Genomic DNA, 21,806 nt, shown 5'->3' with positions numbered 1-21,806 from the left:
ATTTGATGTTCTAGGGTTTCAGGATTGTTGATTCTCTGTTTGGCTTAGTTTTTCGGATCTTTGTTGTGGAGGGACGGCGTGGTGCTTCTGCCTAGACCGCCATCTTGCCGGAGTCTCTCAGAAGAGTGTGTTTTAAAGCCATCCACAGTCACATCCATCCATCTTTTCTATCGTGTGCCACCAAGAGAGCAATCACCAGACAGGGTGTTCAACCGGGTCCTTTTAAGTAGTAGTAGTAATAATAATAATCATAATATGTATGTGTATGTGTACAGACTACGGCAGACTAGGAAGAAAGGCCCTGCAATGTCCTTCCAAAAATTAGCCAATGAAAACCTTATAGATCACAACAGAATACTGTTGGATATGGTGCTGGAAGATGAGCCCCCTAGGTTGGAAGGCAGTATACAATGGCTACAACAATGGACTCAGACATATCAACAATCATGAGGATGGTACAGGACTGGGCAACTTTTTGTTCTCTTGTACATGAGGTTGCCATGACTTGGAGCTGACTCAACGGCAACTAACAACGATATATGTATATCCCAAAGACACGAGGGAAACATTAGCCAAAGGACTAATGGACCACAACTGCCACAGCCTCCACCAGACTGAGTCCAGCACAACTAGATAGTCCCTGACTACCACCATCAACTGCTCTGACAGGATGTCACAATAGAGGGTCCCGGACAGAGCTGGAGAAAAATGTAGAACAAAATTCAAACTCACAAAAAAAGACCAGACTTACTGGTCTGACAGAACCTGGAGAAGCCCCAAGAGTGTGGCCCCAGGACACCCTTTTAGCTTAGCACTGAAGTCACTCCTGAGGTTCACCCTTCAGCTAAAGATTACACGGGCCCATAAAACAAAACGAGACTAAATGGGCACACCAGCCCAGGGGCAAGGACAAGAAAGCAGGAGGAGATAGGAAAGCTGGTAATAGGAAATCCAAGGTCAAGAAGGGGAGAGCGTTGACATGTTGTGGAGTTGGCAACCAATGTCACAAAACAATATGTGTATTAATTGTTCAATGAGAAACTAATTTGCTCTGTAAACCTTCATCTAAAGTACAATAAAAAAAATGTATATAGATGTGTGTGTGTATACACATACATACATATACACATCCTGCCTTGTTACAAAAACAATAGGCCACTTTTAAGTATCCATAAATGCAACCAGATGAATGAAATTAAAAGCAGGTGAGAAATTAAAAAGGAAAACAAACAAGGCTAATGTGAGATCCTGTCTTGAATTTGACATTCTTGTTACATGTGGCCACAAATTTGGCTCTAAACTTGCTCACTTAAGAGCCATCTTGAAACAGGTACCCTGGTCGATTACACAATTCAGTATTCATTAGGTAAGACATGAATGCATTACTCCCAGTTAAATATAATCATTCCTGATACTAAGACTAGAAAGGAATTTTTTCCAGACTTTTCTTAAAGAAGACCCTGCCTATTGGAAAGACTTTGGCAGGGCTTCTCACAGACCACACAGATGCTGTTTCTTATTTACTCTTCCCTCCTGAACAGCAGCATCACATCAAAATGTTTTTCTGTAAAAGAAACTGGGGCAGGAACACTTTTCTCTGCTGCATTGGTTTAATCCAGTGGTACACCCTAGAGCGGTGGATCTCAGACTTTGCTGCGTAGTTCAGTCACCTGGGGAGCGTTTACAAATTCTGATGCTTAGGCCACACCCCATAAATCAGAATTTCTGGGGGTGGGATTCAGGGCATTGAGATTTAAAAATAAATAAATAAATAACAAGTGAGTCTCAGGATCCATGACTCACATCGTACACAAAAAACAGTTCAAAATGGATCAAGGACCTAAATGTGAAAACTAAAACCATAAAATTCTTACAAGAAAATATAGGGCCATGACTGCCGGACCTAGTTTTTAATGATGGATTATCAGATATGACAACAAAAGCAGGAGCAGCAGAAGACAAAATAGGTGGGACATCATAAAAATTAAGTACTTTTGTTCATCAATGGGCTTTATCAAAAAAGTGAAAAGACAATATATAGAGATTGGTAAAAGAATTTTTGGAAACCATATATCCAATAATATCATATGCATATATGTATGTATGTATATATATGTGTATATATTAGATAGATAGCTTCTACAACTTAACAACAAAAAGACAACCCAATCAAAAAACGAGCAAAGGACATTTTACCAAAGAGGGTATTCAAATGGCCAACAAGCACAAAAGAAGGTGTTCAAGACCATTAGCCATCATTAGGGAGATGTAAATCAAAGCCACAATGAGATACCACCCCCCATTAGAATGGCAATGATCAAAAAAACAGAAAACACTAGGTGTTGGCAAGGTTCTGGAGAAACTGGAACCCTCATCCATTGCTGGTGGGAATGTAAAATGGTACAGCCACCTGTGGAGGACAGTTTGGCAGTTCCTCAAAAAGTGGAACATAGACCTACCGTATGACCCAGTAATCTCAATCTTAGATATATACCCGGAAGAAGTGAAAGCAGGAACTCAAACAGAAACCTGTACACCAATGCTCATTGCAGCACTTTACACAATAGCCAAAAGGTGGAGACAACCTAAGTGTCCATCAACAGAGGAATGGATAAGTAAAATGGGGTCCATAGATACAATGGAATACTACTCAGTCATAAAGAGAAATGAAGTCCTGATGCATGCCACAGCATGGATGAACCTTGAAAGCATTATGCTGAGCGATATAAATCAGTCGCAAAAGGACAAATACTTCTTGATCGCATTTGTATGAAATAAACAGATACATGGAAACCAAAGATTATTAGTGGTAACCAGTGGTGGGAGGGAGGAGGAAAGGGGGAGTTTGTGCTTAGGAGGCACTGAATTTATGTGAACGGTGATGGAATAATTTGGACAAGGATAGTCATTAATAATGGTTGTACAACTTGAAGAACGTAATCAATACCATTAAACTTGTTCATACCATATGTCCATACTGGTTGTTAAAATACTGAAAAACTTTCCAAATGGTTAGTAAAAAGCCACTGCCTGAAGCCTATAGCTGTCTCTCAGCTGCTTGGGCCCCTCTGCCAGGAACTGCCTGACCTCCTCAAGATCTAGCAACTAAAGAGATAACAGTTAGTGCATCAGGGGATCTCCAAAACCATGTTCCAGGGCTACAGCCAGCATCTATTCTGAGTGATTGCTGCTATTACTGTCCAGGTGTTAAGTATTTTCAATACCACCCCTACCTATAGTAATGGATGAACTGTAAATTTACCAGGGAATCCTCCATACATTTTTTCTGCTTTTGATAGCTGTTAAGCAACCAAACTCATTGCCATTGAGTCAATTCCGATTCATAGTGACCCTATAGAACAGAGGAGAACTGCCCCATAGGGTTTCCAGGGAGCGGCTGGTGGATTTGAACTGCCAACCTTTTGGTTAGCAGCAGAGCTCTTAACCACTGCGCCACCAGGGCTCCTGTTAAGCAGCAGTAAGTTCAAAATTCTGTGCCTCCAATTGAAAGACTATCTGCATGCCTTAACTGGCTGGCGCCAGGGTTAACAACCTCTGTTGATAGTCTGTATCCCCACAAGGACACATTTGTGATACAGATCAACTTAGAGATGAGCCAAGGGAGTATCAACAGGCAGAATCCAGACTCCTTCCTGAGAACAATAGGCCTGATCTACGTATTGTATTTGTATGGGATTTGTATGCAAAGTTATTGTGCTCCTTCACCAAGAGCATTCTTTACCACAGCAACTGAGGAGCCACCTCTGTTCTTTTCTTGAACCTAGAGTCCTTGGGTGGTGCAAATGGTTAAGCATTAGACTACTTATCTAAAGGTCGGCAGTTCAAACCCCCTCAGAGGTGCCTTGGAAGTAAGGCCTGGTGATCTGCTCCCGAAAGGTCACAGCCTTGAAAACTTTATGGAGTGCAGTTCTACTTTGCACCTATGGGGTCACCATGAGTCAAAATTGACTCAGTGGCAACTAACAACAAGTAACACCACCACATCTCAGCAGCCAACCAGACCATACGGGGCCCATGAGCCACCCAAAAACTCAAGGAGGTCTTCTGGCAAACCAGGACACCAGTAAACGTACTATAGCTACTGCCAGGGACCTGAGAAGGCATCCAAATGGAGTCTCAGTCTGGTTCTACTCCCAGCATGTCCCTGCCAGTGCTACAACCAGCGGGGCCTTTAACTGGGGTCCATCAAGGTTATCAGGTCCCCAATCTCACAATTTTCAGAATCCAGTAATATCTTTCATGTGAGTCCAATCACTCTTCTATCACTCCCTGATGCTCCCAGGCCCTGCAGCCCATGCCCCACAACCTGCCAGTGTCCTAAATACTTTATCAAAGAGGAACTAGGCACCCCCTCCTACCTCAGCATCACTCCTGAACACATTGATACCTTCCCACAGGTGAACTGCAGGAGAGAGCTACTTCTCTTGGGGGAAGGGATCTGAAGAGTGTCTGCTTTGACGCTGACCCATCTCCAGTTCCCATTCAGACTGCCCTCCGGCTTGCTGGCCGGACCTGCCTTTGTCACCTGGTCAGTGGTCAGAGCGATCATATCTCAGAGTGTATTATATGCCCAGTACAGGGCACTTCAAATAAATGATGTGATTTAATTTTCACATTCCTCCGATGTAGATGCTAACATTACCTACATTTTACAAATGAGAAAACTGAGGCTCAGGCAGATTAAATGACTTACCCAAGTGACAGAGTTAAGATTCAAACTCAGATTTGTGTGGCTTTAAAGTGCTTGTTCTGACGTTTTTCATTGGTTATTTTCCCTTGCTTCCTCGGGCCCTCACACTAATTTAACTGAAGTTTGCCAACCTTATCCTCCTTTTCAGACCCCTCAAATACATTCACTCACGTTTCCAATCTCATGTCCTCCCTCAGATTTGGTGTTCTCTGGGCTCTGAGCCAGACCAGCTCCCCCAAGGCCTCCCTGCCAGGTAGTGGAGGCCCAACATAACAGACCAACCCCTTATTAGTGGACATATGTACCTAGAAGCTGGGTAACTATGAAACCATCATATGATAACAGCATAGAATAAATATCCCCCAAATGTAGACGACTACCACTTGTCTGTCAGTTTGTCATACTGTAGTGGCTTGAATATTGCTGTAATGCTAGAAGCTATGCCAACGGTATTTCAAATACCAGCAGGGTCACCCATGGTGGACAGGTTTCAACAGAGCTTCCAGACTAAGACAAACTAGGAAGAAAGACCTAGCAATTTACTTCTAAAAAAATTGGCCAGTGAAAGCCTTATGAACAGCAGTGAAACATTGTCTGACATAGTGCCAGAAGATGAACCCCTCAGGCTGAAATGCACTCAAAATACCACTGGGGAAGAGTTGCCTCCTCAAAGTAAGGTCGACTTTAATGACGTTAATGGAGTAAAGCTTTCAAGACCTTCATTAGCTGATGTGGCACTACTCAAAATGAGAAGAAACAGCTACAAACATCCATTAATAATTGGAATGTGGAATGGGCAAAGTATAAATCTAGGAAAATTTGAAGTTGTCAAAAATGAAATGGAATGCCAGAAGATCAGTATCCTAGGCATTAGTGAGCTGTAATGGACTGGTATTGGCCATTTTGAATTGGACAATCGTATGGTCTGCTATGCTGGGAATAACAGATTGAAGAGGAACAGTGTTGCATTCACTGTCAAAAAGAACATTTCAAGCTCTATCCTGAAGTCAGTGATACAATAATATCCATAAGCCTACAAACAAGACCAGTTAAAACAACTATTATTCAAATGTACACACCAACCACAAATGCCAAAGTTGAAGAAATTGAAGATCTTTACCAACTTCTGCAGTCGGGAATTGATCAAACATGTAATCAAGATGCATTGATAGTTACTGGTGATTAGAATGTGAAAGTTGGAAACAAAGAACAAAGATCTGTAGTTGGAAAATATGGGCTTGGTGATAGAAATGATGCCAAAGATCTCATCACAGAATTTTGCAAGACCGATAACTTATTCATTGCAATCTCTTTTTTCAACAATATAAATGACAACTATACACATGGGACTTGCCAGATGGAATACACAGGAATCAAATTGACTGCATCTGTGGAAAGAGACAATGGAGAAGCACAGTATCATCAGTCAGAACTGGGACAGGAGCAGATTGTGGAACAGACCATCAATTGCTCATATGCAAGTTCAAGTTGAAGCTGAAGAAAATTAAAACAAGTCCATAAGAGCCAAAGAACAACCTTGAGTATATCCCACCGGAATTTAGAAACCATCTCAAGAACAGTTTGATGCACTGAACATAAAAGACCAGATGAGTTGTGGGTAACATTAAGGACATCATACATGAAGAAAGCAAAGGTTATTAAAAAGACAGGAAAGAAATAAAAGACCAAAACAGATGAAACTTGCTCTTGGAAGGTAGATTAGCTAACGTGAAAGGAAGAAATGATGAAGTAAAAGAGCTGAACAGAAATTTTCGAAGGGCAGCTTGAGAAGACAAAGATTATAATGACATGTGCAAAGACCTAGAGTTAGAAAATCAAAAGGAAAGAACACATACAGCATTTCTCAAGCTGAAAGAACTGAAGAAAAAATTCAAGCATCGAGTTGCAATATTGAAGGATTCTATGGGCAAATATTGAATGACGCAGGAAGCATCAAAAGAGAATGGAAGGAGCACACAGAGAATTGGTCAATGTTCAACCATTTCAGGAGGTAGCATATGATCAAAAACCGATGGTATTGAAAGAAGAAGCCCAAGCTGCACTGAAGGCACTGGTGAAAAACAAGACTCCAGGAATTGATAGAAGACCAACTGTGATGTTCAACAACGGATACAACACTAAAAGTGTTCACTCATCTTTGCTAACAAATTTGGAAGACAGCTACCTGGCCAACCGACTGGAAGAGATCCAAATTTGTGCCCATTCCAAAGAAAGGTGATCCAACAGAATGCAGAAATTACTGAGCAATATCATTAATATCACATACAAGTAAAATTTTGCTGAAGATAATTCAAAAACAGTTGCAGCAGTACATCAACAGGGAACTGCCAGAAATTCAAGCTGGATTAAGAAGAGGACGTGGAACTAGAGATATCATTTCTAACGTCAAATGGAAATTGCATGAAAGCAGAAAATACCAAAAAGATGTTTACCTGTGTTTTATTGACTACGCAAAGGCGTTTGACTGTGTGGATCATAACAAATTAAAGATAACATTTTGAAGAATGAGAATTCCAGAACACTTAACTGTTCTCATGCAGAACCTCCATACATAGACCAAGAGGCAGTCATTTGAACAGAACAAAGGGATATTGCACGGTTTAAAATCAGAAAATCAGAAAGGTTTGAAATCAGCATCAGGGTTGTATCCTTTCACCATATTTATTCAATCTGTATGATGAGCAGATAACCTGAGAAGCCAGACTATATGAAAAATTAAAGAAGAATCAAAATTAGAGGAAGACTCATTAACAACCTGTGATATGCAGATGACACAACCTTGCTTGCTGAAAGTGAAGAGGACTTGAAGCACTTACTGAGGAAGATCAAAGAGTACAGCCTTCGGTATGGATTACACCTTAACATAAAGAAAACAAAAATCCTTACAACCGGACCCATAAGCAACATCATGGTAAACTAAGAAAAGATTGAAGTTGTCAAGGATTTCATTTTACTTGGATCCACAATTAACACCCATGGAAGTGACAGTCAAGAAATCAAATGACGTATTGCATTGGGCAGATCTGCTGCAAAAGACCTCCCTCTTTAAAGTGTTAAAAAACAAAGACACCACTTTGAGGATTAAGGTGCACCTGACCCAAGCCATAGTATTTTCAATTGGCTCATATGCATGCAAAAGCTAAACAATAAGGAAGACCAAAGAAGAATTGATGCCTTTGATTTATGGTGTTGTCAAAGAATATTGAATATACCATGAACTGGCAGAAGAATGAACAAATCTGTCTTGGAAGAAGTACAGCCAGAATGCTCCTTTGAAGAGAGGCTAGCGAGACAGTGTTTTACGTATTTGGACATGTTATCAGGACTGACCAGTCCCTGGAGAAGGACATCGTGCTTGGTAAAGTAGAGGACCAGGGAAAGAGAGGAGGACCCTTAACGAGATGGATTGACACGATGGGCTCAACGATGGGCTTAAGCACAGCAACAATCGTGAGGATGACACAGGACACAGCAGTGTTTCATTCTGTTGTACATAAGATTGCTATGGTTGGAACTGACTGGATGGCACCTAACAACAACAAATGTAGAAATAACCATTCCCTATATTTCACTGGGATATTCAACCTCATGCCTCCCCAAACGAGGGCTTTATAAACTAATTTACGTATTTTTCTGCAACTTATTCAAACTTGCACTCTTTGCTGCTAAAGTAACAGATGGTTGTGAGATTTAACTGAATCTATGAATATATACAAGTAGCCCTGGTTGCACAGTGGTTAAGCATTTGGCTGCTAACTGAAAGGTCGGTTTTTCGAACCCACCAGCCGCTCCTTGGGAGAAAAATGTGGCAGTCTGCTTCTGTAAAAATTTATAGCCTTGGAAACCCTATGGGGCAGTCCTACTATGTCCTATAGGGTCTCTGTGAATCAGCATTGACTTGACTGCAATGGGTTTGTTTTTTTTTTGGTATGGATATATACTGTTATTAATGTTTTAATTCTCAAATGTTTTATAAGAGCAAAAATTATATATTTGTTGACTTATATCAGCTTTGGAATATTGCTGTCAAATAGTGTTTATTATTGAGGTGTGTGTTTCTTTCTTTATTTTTTTCTGCAGAAATGAAAACAAAACTAGGGGAGCAGGGTCCTCTGATCCTTGGTGTCCAGAGAGTCTACATTCAGACGAGGGAAGAGAAACGAGTTAACCTGACCATTGGTGGCAGAGCCTATTTGCTGCCCAACACATCAGTGATTATTAAATGCCCAGTGCGACGATTCCAGAAATCTATGATCCAGTGGGAGAAGGATGGCCATTGTCTGCAGAACTCTAAGCGATTGGGCATCACCAAGTCGGGCTCACTCAAAATCCACAGTCTTGCAGCCCCCGACATTGGTGTGTACCGGTGCATTGCAGGCACTGCCCAGGAAACAGGTGTTCTCAAGCTTATTGGTACTGATAACAGACTCATCGCACCCCCAGCCCTCCGAGAGCACAGAAGGGGGTATCCTGGGATAGACCACAACCAAGATAATAGTTTGGGAGCCATGTGGCATAAAATGCGGCAAATGTGGAGTAACAAAAAAGAGCTTTATCTGGATGATGGCGAAATTAATAACCAGCCTTTACTGAGAGCTCTGTTGGGCCACTGCAGCAATTCTGCAGGAAATACTAACTCCTGGGAGTTGAAGAATAAGCAGTTTGAAGCAGCAGTTAAACAGGGAGCATATAGCATGGATACAGCCCAGTTTGAAGAGCTAATAAGAAACATGAGTCAGCTCATGGAAACTGGAGAGGTCAGCGATGACCTTGCATCCCAAGTGATATACCAGCTTGTGGCAGAGTTAGCTAAGGCACAGCCTGCTCACATGCAATGGAGGGGAATCCAGGAAGAGGTGCCTCCCGCAGCTCAGCTGAGGGGGGACACAGGAAGTGTACCCCAAAACTCGAATGCAAAGAACTCAGGCAAGCTGACATTCAAGCCAAAGGCACCTGTTCTTGTGAGGCAAAGCCAGCCCTCCGCAATTTCATTTAACAAAACAATAAATTCAAGGATTGGAAATACAGTATACATTACAAAAAGGACCGAGGTCATCAATATACTGTGTGATCTCGTAACTCCCAGTGAGGCCACGTATACATGGACCAAGGATGGAACGTTGTTACAACTATCAGCAAAGTAAGTAAAATAAGAAATTAAAAAAAAAAGAAAGTAATACCTTCTTAACGACTATTCCAGTTTTCTTGAAAATATTTTCAAATTCCTTCTTTCAGAATATGTTTCCAACAGGATTCTTTAGGAAAGATACTGTAAAATGTTAGTATGTGTTTTTCACATATGGGTTGGAATTTTATAAAGTAAACCAGCATATTATTCTAGTTACTATCATATAGGTATGGTACAAGACTGGATACAGTAAGAATAAGTGTGTATAGATTTTCCCTTTGCAGGGCACTTAACATTCAGAAATAAAATCAGTACGATACCATTAAAAACAGAAAGCCTATTAGTAGTAATCCTACATCATGTATGAGCTGCAAATCAGAGTTTACAGAGCTTTTCCTAGACTCTCAAATGAGATGCGCTATCTCATCAGAACCTCACTTCAGCCCTTTGAGTTTGGAAGGGCAGGGATTAACAGCTTTCTAATGAGATCATTGAGCAAACAGAATCACGTGGCTAACTCACAGCCAGTCAGAAGCAGGGGCCATATCTCTTGACCACCACCAGTGATGTTTCAATATCACACAAATAGTAGCCTTAGTAGAAAGATTGCATATCTGAAGGAATATTCCAGATCATGCAACATTTTTATAAGTCATAAAATCCAAAAATAAGGTGATAAACATCAAAGTTTTTTGAGATGTACGGAACACAAGATTAAGTCATGCATTATTTTATTGTGATCCCTATCTATGTCAGCGCAAACATATCACATTTCGTGAGTTTTACATGAAATAACCAAAGAATAAAACCAAAATACCAAACCCATTGCCATCAAATCGATTCTGACTCATAGCAACCCTATAGGACAGAGTAGGACTGCCCCATAGGGTTTCCAAGGAGCTGCTGGTGGATTTAACTGCTGACCTCTTGGTTAGCAGCCAAGTTCGAAACTACGGTGCCACCAGGGCTTATTAATTCATTTTTGTATTCTTTGCTGTCTCCAAATCTTGCTATTTGTACACAAAGTGTGGTAGACATTTTGATTTGTTTTTATTTGTATTGAAATGCTCAAGCTGCATCTTCTCTGCTACTAGGGATTATTAAGAAACACAAACAAAACAGCAGATGTGAAATTGTTTTGCAAATCATAAGGTACTTTAAAAAAAAGTGAAAGTTTTATTTTTGTCATACTCTTTGTGCATTGAACCTAAAATATGAGGTATCAGAGGAAAAGCTAGGTAAATTTTATTATTTTTTTTACAATAGATTATCAGGCCTATAGTTTAGAAAGAAAAGGTAGAACAAATCTAATTACTGGATTCCTTTATCCTGGAACTGTGAACACAAGAGTGCAATGAAGGTTAAGAAGGTGGGATGAACTTTAAAGATCACTTAGCTTAGCTGTTCTTAAACCTTTTGCTCTTGTTGTTAGATGCCATCGAGTCGATTTCGACTCTTAGGGATCCTATGTAACAGAGTAGAGCTGCCCCATTTAGTTTTCTAGGCTGTATTCTTTACGGGAGCAGACCACCAAGTCTTTCTCCTGTGGAGCTGCTGGATAGATTCAAACCACTAGCCTTTCAGTTAGCAGCCGAGTGCTTAACCGTTGTGCCACCAGCACTCCTTCCGAAACCAAACCAAACCCATTGCCGTCAAGTCGATTCCAACTCATAGCGACCCTACAGGACAGAGTAGAACTGCCCCATAGAGTTTCCAAGGCTGTAATCTTTACAGAAGCTGACTACCACATCTTTCTCCTGCAGAATGGCTCGTGGGTTCGAACCACCGACCTTTAGGGTTAGCAGCCAAGCACTTTAACCACTGTGCCACCAGGGCTCCCTTAGGGCTCCTTAGGGTACCTTTAATTTGTAAAATATTATTGAGGAGCCCAAAGAGCTTTTGTTTACATGAGTTATATCTATCAATACTTACCATATTAGAAATTAAAACCAAGAAAAATTTTAAATATTTATTAATCCATTTAGAAATAATAATAATAAGTCCATTACATGTTACAATAATTAACATCTTTTTTGAAAAATAATATTTTCATAACAAAAAATTACTGAGAAAAGTGACATTGTTTTACATTTCTGCAAATCTCTTTAATGTGTGGCTTAATTAAAGACAGATGGATTCTTGTATATGCTTCTGCATTCGATCTTTTGAAATATGTTGTTTTACATGAAGCATATGATGAAAATTTGGCCTCATACAGATATGTTAGTTGAAAAAATAAAGAATATCTTAATAGTCTTTTCAGATAATTGTGGATATTCTTCTCTGATATTACACTAGAACTTGAAAAGTGGTAGTTTCTTAAAGGTGAGCATCACTGTGGAACCTGAGACCATATCAATGAAATTTGGGTTCTCTGTTACAGTAACAGCCATTGGCCTTTCTTGCACTTTGAATAGCTCTTTCTCCCATGCGTGATTTTGTAACATAATACATTGGTCATTTGGAAAATATTGGCTCACTGAATTATGCAGATCTTCTAAACGTTAACACATTTCATTATACAATATATAAAAAGAATACATATTCTTTAATATCACCACCCACCTCATCAGAAAAGTCTTTATGTTTTGGGACACACAACTCAGATCGCAATGGCTGATATAAGTTCCAAAGTTCTAAATTAGACTTGAGAGCTCAAATTTTACATTGGTAGCAAATACTGTCATTTTTTTTTTCCCTTTAAATTAGCCAGCTTATTTTGGTAATTTATGGAAAAAAATCTGCCAAATACCTAACTCTGAATAGTCATAGTTTTGTCAGTCATTCCTGTAGGTTAAATTAGTCTTCCATGACAAGAGCAGCCAATTTAGCTAGCAACAAAAACAATCACGTCAATGTACTTTGGCATACAGAAGAAGTGTTTTTTGTATACTTTCCATTTTGTAAGAATGTTGAAAACTGTGTACTCAAGAGGCAGGGCCAAGGTGGCGGAGTAGTCAGGCACTTCTGGTGGTCCCTCTTACAGATAAGACCCAAAAAAAACAAGTGAATTGATTATATATGTCAATCTAGGAGCCCTGAACATCAAAAGAAAAGTTGAGGAATTGGACTGAGTGGCAGGGGAGGGAGAGATGGTTCAGAAGTAGCAAGGAGTTGCCAGACCTGACCTGGCAGGAGCTGGCACCCTGCGGGCCAGATCAGCTGGCATGAGTGGTGAGGCGGGCAGTGGCATTTGGGATGCATTTTCCACATCGAGAGAGACCAAGTGGCGGAGAGTCTGCTTAGGCTTCCAGAGCCAGTGAAAAACAGCGCTCAATCAGCAAAAGACAAGTACATGCGTTTAATGTACCATGCGGATCAAAAAACACCCCCTTTGGGAAGATCCTCTCTCCCATTTACCTGCTCCCTCTCTGCTCTGCACTGGGTCCCAGGCTGGCTTCAGCAATTGCCTCATCCCCTGGGCCACAAGTAGAACCCATCAGGCACCTTAAGCCATTCTTCTGGCCTTGGAAACAGAACAAATTAACAAAAAGGAAAAAATAATCTGCCAGCTCCCCTAAGCTGGGAAATCAGGGCAGGCACAGCTCCCTTGTCTAGGGACAGGCATAAGGGGTCCACAGACTTCGAAAGCCTTTCACCCCTGCATAGACCTGTGTGGGCCTATTTTAACAGCATAGGCCCTCATTACCACAGTACAACAGGGTATATACCTGAAGCCTAAATTCACTGTATCACCTATATGGTGGAGTGGCAGGTTTCTGACATTTGATACCTTTCTGCCCATTAAGCAGGGTCCTCACCTACCCACATCAGGGGTCTGAGGACTGGTGGCTCCACCCATGCCACCTAGCCACCTGCGACAGGGGTCCAAGAATAAGTGATGCCTCCTAGGCCTTACAGCCAACAGCATTGAGTGCCCATACTCCAGCTGCAAAACTTACTCACCTATGCACTGTAGGGAACAGGGACACACTTTCCTCCCAGACATTGACGGGCAGCTGTCAGCCCCCCATCTTCCTCAGTGTGTGATCCCTACTGCAGCCAGATACCTGTGCCTACTCCAATCACCCCTGCCCATCTAGTACTGTAGGTGAGAGCCTGCATCACACACTTGGTGACCAACTATCTGGACACCTGAGCTGAATCCATGCAAGAAAAGTAAACGGACTCCTGGGCCCACATACTTAGTAACAGATCTAACCACCTGGTGACAGGATGTTAGAGCTTCAAAGGTGTCAAAAATCAAACTAGCTCACATGAGCAGCCTATTTGGGCATATCAAAACAAAACAAAACAAGAAGCTAGGATACAGTAAGCAAACATAAAATAAATATAATAACTTACTGATGGCTCAGAGACAACAGTCAATATCAAATCACAGAAAGAGGCAGACCATGATGGCTTCAGAAAGCTCCCAAAACAAAGAATCGAGAAATTTTCCAGAGAAAGATAACTTCTTGGAATTACCAGAGGTAGAATACAAAAGATGAATATACAGAACTCTTCAAGATACCAGGAAGGAGATCCGTCAAAATGCAGAACAAGCCAAGGAACAGATAGACAAAGCAATAGAGGAACTTAAGAAGATTATAGAAGAGCACAATGACAAACTTAACAGGCTGCAAGAATCCATAGAGAGACAGCAAACAGAAATCCAAAAGATTAACAATAAAATTTCAGAATTAGAAAACTCAGTAGAAAGTTAGAGTAGCAGAATTGAGGCAATGGAAGTTAGAATTAGTGAGACTAAAGATAAAACACTTAACATCAACTTATTTGAGGAAAAATCAGATAAAAGATTTTAAAAAATGGAGAAACCCTAAGAATGATGTGGGACTCTATCAAGAGGAATAACCTATGAGTGATTAGAGTACCAGAACAGGGGAGGATAACAGAAAATACAGAGAATTGTTGAAGATTTCTTGGTAGAAAACTTCCCTGATGTCATGAAAGATGAGAAGATATCCATCCAAGATGCTCATTGAACCCCACATAAGGTAGATCCCAAAAGAAAGTCACCAAGAGATCTTATAATCAAACTTGCCAAAACCAAAGATAAAGAGAGAATTTTTAAGAGCAGCTAGGGATAAATTAAAAATTATCTACAAAGGAGAGTCAATAAGACTAAGCTTGGACTACTCAGCAGAAACCATACAGGCAAGAAAGCAATGGGATGACTTATATAAAGCCTTGAAGGGAAAAAATTGCCAGCCAAGAATTATATACCCAGCAAAACTGTCTCTCAAATATGATGGTGAAGTTAGGGCATTTAAAGATAAACAGAAGTTTAGGGAATTTACAAAAACCAAATCAAAATTACAAGAAATACTTAAGGGAGTCCTCCAGTTAGAAAATCAATAATATTAGATAACAACCCAAGACTAGAACACAGGACAGAGCAACCAGATATAAACACAGAGAAGGAAGTCACAGAAATAAATTAAAGCTAAAACACTGAAAATAGGGAGACAGAGACATCAATATGTAAAAGATGACAATAGTAAAACAAAAAAGAAGGACTAAAAAATGTAGTCATAGATCTTTCATATGGAGAAGAAGTCAAGGCAATACACAGAAATAAAAGATTGGCTTAAACTTAGAAAAATAGGGGTAAATTATTACAGTAACCATGAAGGAAACTAACAATCCTACACATCAAAATAAAAAACAAGAAAAACATAAAGACTCAGCAAATACAAAATCAACAACAATGAAAAAGATGAAAAGAAAATACGTAAAGAAAAACAACTCAGTACAGAAAATTACCTGGAACAGAGAAACTGTCAACAACACACAAAAAAGACATCAGAATAACAGCAGAAAACTCATACGTATCAATAATTATGCTGAATGTAAATGGACTAAATGTATCAATTAAGGGACAGAGAGTGGCAGAATCGATTTTAAAAAAACAAGATCCATCTATTTGCTGCCTACAAGAGACACACCTGAGACTTAAAGACACAAACAAACTAAAACTCAAAATATGGAAAAAAATATACCAGACAAACAACACTAAAAAAAGAGCAGAAGTAGCAATATTAATCTCTGACAAAATAGACTTTAAAGTAAAAGCCACCACAAAGAATAAGGAAGGATGCTATATAATGATAGAAAGGTCAGTACACCAGGGGTTCATAACCATATTAAATATTTACACACCCAATGACAGGGCTTCAAAGTATAAAAAACAAACTCTAACAGCATTGAAAAGAGACACAGACAGTGCCACAATAATAGTAAGAAACTTCAAGACACCACTTAAAGTAAAGGACAAAACATCCAGAAAGAAGCTCAATAAAGACACTGAAGATTTAAATGCCACAGTCAACCAACTTAACCTCATAGACATATACAGAACACTCCACCCAAGAGCAGACAAGTATACTTTCTTTTCCAATGCACCTGGAACATTCTCCAGAACAGACTACATAATAGGCTATAAAGCAAGCCTTAACAAAATCCAAACAGCAAAATATTACAAAGCATCTTTTCTGATCATAAAGCCATAAAAGTAGAAATCAATAACAGAAAAAGCAAGGAAAAAAATCAAACACGTGGAAACTGAACAATGCTTTGCTCAAAAACTACTGGGTTATAGAAGAAATTAAGAACAAAATAAAGAAATTCACAGAATCAAATGAGAATGAAAACACATCTTACCAGAACCTTTGGGATGCAGCAAAAGCAGTGCTCAGAGGTCAATTAATAGCAATAAATGCACACATACAAAAAGAAGAAGGGGCCAAAATCAAAACATTAACCCTACAACTCAAACAAATAGAAAGAAAGCAGCAAAAGAAGCCCTCAGGCAGAATTAAATGAAATGGAAAATACAAAAACAATTGAAAGAGTTAACAAGACCAAAAGGTAGTTCTTTGAAAAGATCAACAAAATGGATAAACCATTGGCCAAACTGACAAAAGAAAAACAGGAGAGGAAGCAAATAACCTGAATAGGAAATGAGATGGGTGATATCACAACAGACTCAACTGACATTAAAAGAATCATAACAATACTATGAAAAATTGTACTCTAACAAATTTGAAAACCTAGAGGAAATGGACAAATTTCTAGAAACACACTACCTACCTGAACTAACACAAACAGGTAAAACAACTAAATAAACCTACAACAAAAGGAGATTGAAAAGGTAATTTAAAAATCCCAACAAAAAAAAGCCCTGGCCCTGATGGTTTCACTAGAGAATTCTACTAAACTTCCAGAGAAGAGTCAACACCACTACTACTAAAGGTATTTCAGAGCCTAGAAAAGGACGGAATACTCCCAAACTCATTCTATGAAGCCAGCATAACCTGGATACCAAAACCAGGTAAAGACATCACAAAAAAAGAAAATTACAGACCAATATTCCTCATGAACATAGATGCAAAACTCCTCAACAAAATTCTAGCCAATAGAATTCAGCAACATATCAAAAAATAATTCACCATGACCAAGTGGGATTCATACCAGGTATGCAGGGATGGTTCAACATTAGAGAAACAATCAATGTAATTCATCACATAAATAAAACAAAAGACAAGAACCACATGATCTTATCAATTGATGCAGAAAATACATTTGACAAAGTCCAACACCCATTCATGACAAAAACTCTCAGCAAAATAGGAATAGAAGGGAAACTCCTCAACATAATAAAAGGCATTTATACAAACCTAACAGTCAACATCATCCTAAACGGAGAGAGTCTGAAAGCATTCCCCTTGAGAACAGGAACCAGACAAGGATGCCCTTTATCACCACTCTTATTCAACATTGTGTTGGAGGTCCAAGCCAGAGCAACTAGACTACAAAAAGAAATAAAGGCATCCAAATTGGTAAGGAAGAAGTCAAAGTATCTCTATTTGAAGATGATATGTATGATCTTATACACAGAAAACCCCAAAGAATCCACAAGAAAACTACTAGAACTAATAGAAGATTTCAGCAAAGTATCAGGGTACAAAATAAGCATACAAAAATCAGCTGGATTCCTCTACACCAACAAAGAGAATTTCGAAGAGGAAATCACCAAATCAATACCATTTACAATAGCCCCCAAGAGGATAAAATACTTAGGAATAAATCTAACCAGAGATGTAAAAGACCTGTACAAAGAAAACTGCAAGACAGTACTGCAAGAAACCAAAAGAGACCTACATTAAGTGGAAAAGCATACCTTGCTCATGGATAGGAAGACTCAACATTGTGAAAAGGTCTATTCTACCCAAAGCGATCTACAGATACCCTGCAATCTCGATCCAAATTCCAATGGCATTTTTTAATGAGATGGAGAAACAAATCACCAACTTCATATGGAAAGGGAAGAGGCCGCGGATAACTAAAGCATTACTGAAGAAGAAGAACAAAATAAGGGGCCTCACACTACCAGATTTTAGAACCTATTATACTGCCACAGTAGCCAAAACAGCCTAGTACTGGTTCAACAACAGATATATAAACTAATGGAACAGAATTGAGAATCCAGACATAAATTCATCCACCTATGAGCAGCTGATATTTGACAAAGGGCCAAAGTCCGTTAATTGGGGAAAAGACAGTCTCTTTAACAAATGGTGCTGGCATAACTGGATATCCATCTGCAAAAAAATGAAACACGACCCATACCTCACACCATGCACAAAAATTAACTCAAAATGGACCAAAGACCTAAATATAAAATCTAAAATGATAAAGATCATGGAAGAAAAACTAGGGATAACTCTAGGAGCCCTAATACATGGTATAAACAGAACACAAAACATTACCAACAATGCACAAACACCAGAAGAGAAACTAGATAACTGGGAGCTCCTAAATATCAAGCACTTATGCTCATCAAAAGACTTCAGCAAAGGAGTAAAAAGACAACCTACAGACTGGGAAAAAATTTTTGGCTACGACAAATCTGATCAGCGTCTAATCCATAAAATCTACAAGATAGTGCAACACCTCAACAACAAAAAAGACTGATAACCCAATTGAAAAATGGACAAAGGATATGAGCAGGCACTTCACCAAAGAAGATATTCAGGCAGCTACCAGATACATGAGGAAATGCTCACGATCATTAGCCACTAGAGAAATGCAAATCAAAACTACAAGGAGATACCATCTCACTCCAGCAAGGCTAGCATTAATCCAAAAAACACAAAATAATAAATGTTGGAGAGGTTGTGAAGAAACTAGAATGCTTATACACTGCTGGTGGGAATGTGAAATGGTACAACCACTTTGAAAATCGATTTGGCACTTCCTTAAAAAGCTAGAAATAGAAGTACCATACGATCCAGAAATCCCACTCCTTGGAATACATCCTATTGAAATGAGAGCCATCGCATGAATAGATACATGCACACTCATATTTATTGCAGCACTGTTCACAATAGCATAAAGATGGAAACAGCCTAGGTGCCCATCAATGGATGAATGGATAAACAAATTATAGCTTATTCACACAATGGAATACTACACAAGGATAAAGAACAATGATGAATCTGCAAAACATCTCATAACATGGATGAATCTGGAAGGCATTGTGCTGAGTGAAATTAGTCAATTGCAAAAGGACAAATACTGTATGAGACCACTATTATAAGAACTAAAGAAATGGTTTAAACAACAGAAGAAAACATTCTTTGATGGTTATGAGGGTGGGGAGGGAGGGAGTGGGATATTCACTAACTAGATATTAGATAAGAATTCTCTTAGGTGAAGGGAACTTCAACACACACTACAGGGGAAGTCAGCACAACTGGATTAAACCAAAAGCTAAGAAATTTCCTGAATACAACCAAACACTTCGAGGGACAGAGTAGCAGGGGCTAGGGTCTGGGACCATGGTTTCAGGGGACATCTAGGTAAATTGGCATAACAAAGTTTATTTAGAAAATGTTCTGCATCCTACTTTGGTGAGTGGAGTCTGGATTCTTAAAAGCTAGCGAGCGGCCATCTAAGGTACATCAGTTGGTCCCAACCCACTTGGAGCAAAGGAGAATGAAGAACACCAAAGACACAAGGGAAATATTAGCCCAAGAGACAGAAAGGGCCACATAAACCAGAGACTTCATCAGCCTGAGACCAGAAGAACTAAATGGTGCCCAGGTGCCACCAATGACAGCCCCGACAGGGAATACAACCAAGAATCCCTGACGGAGCAGGAGAAAAGTGGGGTGAAGAACTCAAATTCTAGTAAAAAGACCAGACTTAATGGTCTGACTGAGACTGGAGTGACCCCGGAAGACATGGCCCCAGACTCTCTGTTAGCCCAGAAATGAAACCATTCCTGAAGCCAACTCTTCAGACAAAGATTAGACTGGACTATGGGATATAAAATGATACTTGTGAGGAAAGTGCTTCTTTGCTTAAGTAGATGGATGAGACTAAATGGGCAGCTCCTATCTGGAGGCAAGATGAGAAGGCAAAAAGGGACAGGAGCTGGTTGAATGTACAGGAGAAATCCGAGGTAGAAAGGAGGTGTGTGCTGTCACATTATAGGGAGAGCAATGTGTATAAATTTTTGTATGAGAAACTGACTTGAACTGTAAACTTTCACTTAAACACAATTTAAAAAAAGATGTCCTCAAGTGTCTAGATATAGTAAAATCAGTGTTTTACTGCTTCATTAAGGACTTTTTTATTGCTCTAAAAATATAGGTAACACCACATTTGTCAACTGAACATTTTTCAGGTATACAATTTAGTAATATCAGTTACATTCATGCTGTTCTGCAACCATCATCCATAATCGTTGCCTAATTTCCCAGCACCGTAAACAGAAACTCAGTGCTTCCAAAAACAAGTAGAATGGTTATTTTTGTTTTTTCTGCAAGTGTGTGGTGGTTAAGAGTACAGTGACAACTGGTACACTTTGGTGCCCATGCCTTGGGTCATGCTAAAGCATCAACACTTTTACCCACCATTGCTTTTGCACTGTCAGTGCAAATGGCAACATAGTGGAAAAGGCAAATAATCTTAGTAGTATTATGAAAATAGTTTTGACCTCACAGACCCCCTGACAAAGTCTTGGGGAACCCCAGGGGTTCATGGACCACCCTTTGAGAACTGCTGACCTAGCTCAACAATTCCATTTTATAAATTGTGAGGCAACAGAGGCTGAGATAGTTGAAGTGATCAGTTAACCCATGGCCACATAAGTACTAACTACAGTCATATAGCAGAGCATGATCAGTTTAAATATTTATTGAATTGAGGTGATAAATACTTTGACTTGATCAAATGGAATGAACATTAGTTTCTGAGGCGGAGACTCCTAGAGTGCATATAAAGGAGAGGTTCTGACATGGTATGTCCCATTCAGATGTGCTTCTGCGTACTTTTAAAAAAACAAACCAAACCCGATGCCATCATGTCGTTTCCTACTCATAGTGACCCTATAGGACAGAGTAGAACTGCCCCATAGGGTTTCCAAGGAGCAGCTGATGGATTCAAACTGCTGACCTTTTGGTTTGCAGCCACTGAGCCATGAAGTCTCCCTGCGTACATTAAGGATCAACAATTGGAAATAGAAGCAATTCCATATGGCTATTCAAAGTTTTTGTTTTTAATATATATATTTTTTTAATGTTTTATTAAACTTCAGGTGAAGGCTTACAGAACAAATAGTTTCTCATGAAACAGTACTACACATGTTGTTTTATGACATTGGTTAACAACCCCACAACATATTAACCCTCTAACTTCTCAACCTTTTTTTTTGGTGAAAATACACATAGCCAAAGATACACCGTTTCAAAAATTTCTACATACACAGTTCAGTGACATTGACTACGCTCTTCCAATTGTGCTGTTATTCTCACTTAAGATGAAGGCTTACAGAACAAAATAGTTTCTCATTTAACAGTTACTACAAATGTTGCCCTATGACAATGGTTAACAATCTCACAGCACATCAACAATATCCTTACTCAACCTTGGGTTCCCTATCACCAGCTCCCTTGTCCCCTTCTGCCTTCTAGCCCT

The 21,806-nt window shown here is 39.5% G+C and overlaps 1 protein-coding gene across 1 annotated transcript in view; it reads left to right on the top strand.

Annotated features, from left to right (window-relative positions):
* ADAMTSL3 (ADAMTS like 3) overlaps positions 1-21,806 on the top strand; it is a gene marked incomplete at its 5' end in the record, with an annotated part of 256,278 nt that overhangs the window by 163,771 nt on the left and 70,701 nt on the right. Inside the window, one exon of the mRNA XM_023741699.1 lies at positions 8,813-9,872. Within this exon, the coding sequence (XP_023597467.1) occupies positions 8,813-9,872 (1,060 nt within the window). The remainder of the gene's footprint in view (positions 1-8,812; positions 9,873-21,806) is intronic.

This window comes from Trichechus manatus, unplaced genomic scaffold (assembly GCF_000243295.1).
Source record: "Trichechus manatus latirostris isolate Lorelei unplaced genomic scaffold, TriManLat1.0 scaffold00186, whole genome shotgun sequence".
NCBI lineage: Eukaryota > Metazoa > Chordata > Mammalia > Sirenia > Trichechidae > Trichechus > Trichechus manatus.
The sequence above is the reverse complement of the archived record's forward strand: the minus strand, read 5'-3'. Positions and strand labels throughout refer to the sequence as shown.